The sequence below is a fragment of the Triticum aestivum genome, chromosome 3B (assembly GCF_018294505.1).
Source record: "Triticum aestivum cultivar Chinese Spring chromosome 3B, IWGSC CS RefSeq v2.1, whole genome shotgun sequence".
Lineage (NCBI taxonomy): Eukaryota > Viridiplantae > Streptophyta > Magnoliopsida > Poales > Poaceae > Triticum > Triticum aestivum.
Window position 1 is genome coordinate 192,982,024 of NC_057801.1, and position 6,176 is coordinate 192,988,199.

Here is a 6,176-nt window from a genome sequence, read left to right on the forward strand (position 1 = left end):
TCCATCGCAAGCCCTCCACTCTTCCCTGTGCGGTGCAAACCAACAGCTGTCCGGCAGGAAGAAGGCATGGTGTCACCGACAGCAGCGCACCGCGTAGTACCACTGCATTCCGCCACCGGCCGCCGCGAGGGCGCCTCTGCTGGTCACTCTTGCGACCACTTCCAGGTGGTCATACACATGCACTCCTTTTGTCCAGGTGGTGTCCATGGGATCCAGGTGGCTGTACACGTGCACGTCTGACGTGCGGATGGTGTCCACTTTTTGTGAAGGGGTCCAAAATAAAGCGTCCCAATCCATTTCAGGTTGAGAATAATAAAACAAGCCGAAATGTAAAAGGCTTGTTTTTAGGTTTTAGGTTTGTGTTGCGTCGAGTCATGGTTATAAGTTGGTTAGGCTGCAGCTCGAGGACAAGCTGCATGTCCAGGTGGGGTGTAGTGTTAGAGTACGTAATGGGCCTAATGGGCCCATTAGTCTTAGGGTTAATTAGAGATAAGGGTCGCTTGCTTAGGGGTCAAGTAAGCCTTGCTTGGGAGTCAAGTAAACCTCTCTATATAAAGAGAGGAGATGTATCAATCTAATCAAGCAAGAATTAAGAATGAAATCCCTTCCCTCTTGCCCGGCCGTGGGCAAAAAGGCCCCCGGCCGGCCCTCTCGCGCCCTCCTTTTAGCAGCGCCATAACAGCTCAAGTCAAACAGGCTACACCTAACATCGACGCCGGGGCAAACCCGGAACTGAAACTCTGATATTTTATTACAAGCCCAAAAGATAAAGCGAGAGGACATAAGAAGATCAAGCAGAAGAGAGATCTTCAAAACATCTTCATCATGTGTGTTTTAGGAATAGTTATTGTTTTAAATGTTTGGTTATCTATCATTCATCTGCTTTGAGCCTGTAACTTTATCATGTTTATATTTGCGACTGCTGAGTTCATTCATCTCACAGACACTTACATTACTTCGGCTGTACCTCCAATTCCCTCCGACAGGTTATGAGTAGACATTCATGGAAAGATTCAGCCACACAGCCAAAAGTGAAGTATTTCACTCAGGTGAAAGCGCGGCCACCAACATTTGTCGCCTTTATGAGTGGGAAGACTGAGCTATCTGATACAGATATCAGGTTCTTGACAAGATCTCTCAAGGAAGATTTCAACATCGGGGGAATACCAATCCGGATCCTACAGCGTTCTATTCCAAGAAAAGTGTCGTCTTTCAAGAGTAATATCAAGAAAAGAGGATCTAGTATAAAAAGGATGAAAACAGACAAAAGAACAGAAGTGTCTGATCCCACTCAGTCATGCTTTTACGATGTCACAAAAGCACCTCCCGATTCTCATAAAGGACCTGGTATTTGTGTACCGTTCAGAAGGGAAGTCATTAGTCATGACGTACATACTTCCGTTGGAGTTAAAGATGCAGAGGAAATCCCTGTCATTATACAGACTATCAGAGGAAACAGAAAGCTGCCGCCTTCCAAGCACAGCATGTGGACAGAAGAAAGGGGGGCTGAAGTGATCAACATTTAAAAGTGAGGATCACTGCAAGAAGCAAGCTCAGCATTTTCAGTTTGCAAATAGGGCATTTTCTCATAGCATTGGGAAGAACTGAGCTCCAAACACCCGTGGTTATGGTTGAAGACAGAACTTTTCAGCATTATGGTAGAGAAACAGGTGGTTGGTATCTTGGAGCGTCGAAGTTCTTGTAAATTTATCGGACAAAAACATGTCCATTTCCCTTCTTGTATTCTCCTATATAAATAAGAGAATTCTCGGACAAGTATGAAATGTTGCCGATCATGGCCAAACTACGAGTTAGATGTGTTTACATAATGGTTAATGTACTCTTGCTGTAGAAGTTCCCGACCTGACCTGACAACGTTGTTTTTGAGATGGACAAATCTTTGTAAAGCTGGTCTGTTATTTCCTTTGTGTTTCTGGAACTCGATTTTTTTTTTGCGACTGTTCTGGAACTCGATTCTGTGAACTACCGCCACTCATTTTGAAATTAACTTAAGTATCAGTTCCAAAATTCAGGTGTTTCGAGTGGCGCTTTCACATTTCGGTTTTACGGCTATTTTTTATTCACCTGCATTTTGTTTCTCTGTGATCAATGGTGATTGTGGTTTGGTATGTGTGATGCTATCAATCTGTCATCAGTGGTACGGAACTCCACTACGGAGTTCTTTACGAGATTGCTTTGCTGCAAGCCGGTTGGCGGGGGGGAATAACGTGACAGCACGAGTCAGTTGCACGAGATAAAAAGCGCGCGGTGCCGAACGCAACGCAACGCAACCCGGCACGCCGCACGCCGTGCGCGCGGAGGCGAAGGCGAGACGCAACGCAACGCATATCCCATCCCATCCCGGCCGGATTCCAAGCCCAAGTTGAACGACACGCTGCACCTCCCCCACCCAGCCCCCTCGAAAAAAAAAACTAACCGCGCCACCACCATCAGTCCATCACCATATGCCAAGCTCCTCCTCCTCCTCCTCCAACCCCTTCCACTGCTCCCTCACCTCCAACTCCCTTCCCACATCCTCCTCGTCTCCGGCTCCTCCCCTCGCCGTCCCGCGCCTCCTCCCCGTCACCGCCCCCTCCTCTCCCTCTTCCTCGTCCGCGCCCAATCTCAGGCCGCAGCCGCAGCGGCAGCGGCTGATGGCCGGCCCGGCGGCGGCCGGCGGCGGGAAGGGGGCAGCAGGAGGAGGGATTAAGGTTGGCGGGAGCGGGGGGCCCGCGTTCGTGGGGCAGGTGTTCACCATGCTCGACCCCTCCGGGAACGGCCTCATGGCCGTCACCAAACGCTTCGACCTCCCGCACTTCATCGCCGACAGGTACCCTTCCCTTCTCACCTGCCGCCGCTGCTCCCCGTGCAGCTCCGGCGTGGCACTTAGTTCGTGATGGCAGCATGGCATGCCACGCGGTTGGGACTTTCGGTAGCAAAGACGAGATTTCGCTTTTGCCTGAGTGGGGATTGAGGGGGGAATGTGTCGGGCTTTAGCTGCCTTTCCAGCCGTGTGCTTGAAGTTACACGCTTAGTGTAATTGTACTTGACAATCCTTGCGGAAATATGCAACCAATTATGCCCTAATATTTCATCATTTTGATATAATTTGCGAATCTAGAGTACCTAGCAAGGAGGGAGTGTTGCAGCTCTACTTCAGGTTTCAGCATATTTGCCACCTAGATTGTCATGCTGCTCCCCACCAGTGGAGCTTTGTACAAGCCAGATGGGCCATGGCCCCTCCAGTGCTCTGCTCTAAACTCATAAAGCTACCATCTCTGAAAAAAAAGGCAATACAATATCCCTATAAACTTCTGTTATGAGCGGCATATATTACAGCCCAGGCAGTTAGGGGCCTGGCCCAGTTATCTTATCGTGTTAGGGGCTTAGCCCAATTATATCATTAGGAGGATTATATAAACTCATGTAAGGACTCGTTTTGAGATTAAGCAAAGAAGCAATCATAATTGCTCGGCTTCCTTAGGGAGCCGGGAGACCTAACCCTAGCCTCCTCCTCCCCTGCGCCATCTCCTTCCTGCCACAGCCGCCGCCTCCACTGCGCAGGGACGGCGCCCAGCCGCCGGCCGCTGCGCCCTCGCCCTCGTCATCCTCCATCCTTCCCCTACAATCTCCGCCCTAGAACCGTCAGAACCCTAGCTCCTAACACCTTGGTATCAGGTAGCTCGGTTTCGAGCATGTCTTCACCACCACCAATTCCGCCGCTCCCACCACCACCGCGCCGCTGCCGATCCTCTCCACTGTGCCGCTAGCCCTCCCCACCGCGCCGCTGGGCTCCACCGCCGGCGCCTCCACCGGTCAGTCGCCGCCGCCCCCCTCCACCGGTTCGTCACCACCACCCTCCACCGCGCCGCTGGTCTACTCCCTGGTGGAAATCACCGGCATCCTCAACGATCTCGTCACAGCCGTCCAGGGGATCTGCCTCTACTTGGCCGGGCCCTACGGGCTGCCACCGGCCGCGTCACCAACCATCGCCACCCGGCCGATGCTGCTGCCGACGCAGCCGCCGCCCCTGGCGGCCTCCGCCGCGCTCGCCGGCACGCTGCAGCCACAACTGCAGCTACCGCCGCCACCGCCCTGGCAGCTGCCACACCTAGGGGCCACCGCTGCGCTGGTCGGGCCGCTGCAGCCCCCGCTGCCGCTGCAGCCAGCCCCCGCCACCGCCTCGCTCTGGCCACAATGGCCGGCCGTGGCCATCGCAGCGCCCGCCGCCTCCGCCATTTCCATGCAGCAGCAGCTGCCGCTGCAGGGCCTCCGCCACCCAGCACCGGGCTGACTACAACCGCGCCGGCAGGCGTTTCGATTCAGCAAGTGTGGTTTCCGCCCTCGCCGTCACAGCTTCCGGCCTGGTTGGCCGGGACGTCGCCGCCGCCAGTCTTCACATGGCCGCAGACCAGCCGGCGCCCTCTCTGCCGAACGGCGGGCCCTCCAGCGCCGCGGGTTTCCACGCTGGATTCGACGGGCCCACTGCTTCCCAGCGAACCACCTGTGCACACCGGCCCGACGCCATCCTCTTCGCTGCTCCGTATCGCGGAGCCGTACGCTCACGGCGATCATGCTCAGACACCGCCGCGCTTCGCCAAGCTCGACTTCGCCACCTACGACGGCGCCGAGGACCCCCTCAACTGGCTGAACCAGTGTGAGCAATTCTTCCGAGGGCAACACACGCTCGCATCGGAACGCACCTGGCTCGCCTCATATCACCTTCCGGGCGCCGCACAGACGTGGTACTACGCCCTCGAGCAAGACGAGGACGACATGCCCCCATGGGAGCGCTTTCGTGAGCCATGCCTCCTTCGCTTCGGGCCGCCGATACGCGGGAGCCGGCTGGCGGAACTCGGCCGCCTCCACTTCACCTCCACGGTGCAGGACTTCGCCGACCGCTTTCAGGCCCTGGCATGCCACGCGCCCGGCGTAACGGCTCGCCAGCAGGCCGAGCTCTTCGTCGGCGGTCTGCCGGATCATATCCGTGTGGACATGGAGCTGCGGGGACCCTAGGACCTCCAGACGGCCATGTACTATGCCCGCGCATTCGAGCGCAGCGCGGTGGCCATCTAGCAGGCATCACCGTCCCGGGCTGCTGGGCCGCCAGCTGGGCCGGACGTTCCCGCGCAGGGTCGGCCTGCACAGGTTTCCACGGCACCCCTCGCTGCGACCGCGGCGCGCCCGTTCCGCCGGCTCACCTCGGCCGAGCAACTCGAGCGTCGCCGTCAAGGGTTGTGCTTCAACTGCGACGAGCCCTACGTGCCCGGCCACGTCTGCCCGCGACTCTTCTACCTGGAGGCTGCGGACTACATTGAGGCCGCCGCCGCCGGCCTCGGTGACCTGCCCGCCCAAGCTGCCGCGGAGGTGTTTGGCGACGGTTGATCTCCTCGGGGAGTTCCGCAAGCGCTTCCCCGCCTTCCAGCTCGAGGACGAGCTGTTTGTGCAGGCGGGGAGAAATGTTATGAGCGGCATATATTACAGCCCAGGCAGTTAGGGGCCTGGCCCAGTTATCTTATCGTGTTAGGGGCTTAGCCCAATTATATCATTAGGAGGATTATATAAACTCATGTAAGGACCCGTTTTGACATTAAGCAAAGAAGCAATCATAATTGCTCGGCTTCCTTAGGGAGCCGGGAGACCTAACCCTATCCTCCTCCTCCCCTGCGCTATCTCCTTCCTGCCACAGCCGCCGCCTCCACCGCACAGGGACGGCGCCCAGCCGCCGGCCGCTGCGCCCTCGCCCTCGTCCTCCTCCATCCTTCCCCTACAATCTCCGCCCTAGAACCGGCAGAACCCTAGCTCCTAACAACTTCATTCCTGCTTTTCTTACCGATGTTTTACAGTATGATTGTAATCCGTCGTAGTGATTAACAAAGCTCCTTGATTGGCAAATAAAATAAAATATGCCCTATCTGTTTTTGCAATCCTTCTTAATACAGACTCCTCTTGCAGATCGCACGAAACGCGTGATTAATATATGGCACTGAAAAATCATGCTATGTTGGTGTCTTTGAAACACATGACAAGTGAACATTCTACTAAGACATCTAGTGTTCCCTGTCCGGCCACAAAATTGAACCATATATGGTACCCTACATCATAACCCGATACAGTTTCACCAATATTGTAACCATATATGTCATTGTGAATAGTTTGATTCTCTTCTATGATGT

The 6,176-nt window shown here is 55.2% G+C and overlaps 2 protein-coding genes across 3 annotated transcripts in view; both read left to right on the forward strand.

The window, feature by feature from the left end:
* Positions 1–1,867, forward strand: part of LOC123069317 (GTPase Der) — a 9,528-nt gene extending 7,661 nt beyond the window's left edge. For both annotated transcript variants that reach the window (XM_044492148.1, XM_044492147.1), the window contains one exon: positions 987–1,867. In XM_044492148.1, the coding sequence (XP_044348083.1) occupies positions 987–1,526 (540 nt within the window). In that variant the 3' untranslated portion in view covers positions 1,527–1,867. The remainder of the gene's footprint in view (positions 1–986) is intronic.
* Positions 1,868–2,410: 543 nt separating this feature from the next.
* Positions 2,411–6,176, forward strand: part of LOC123069318 (uncharacterized) — a 14,290-nt gene continuing 10,524 nt past the window's right edge. The window contains exon 1 of the mRNA XM_044492149.1: positions 2,411–2,830. Within this exon, the coding sequence (XP_044348084.1) occupies positions 2,466–2,830 (365 nt within the window). The 5' untranslated portion in view covers positions 2,411–2,465. The remainder of the gene's footprint in view (positions 2,831–6,176) is intronic.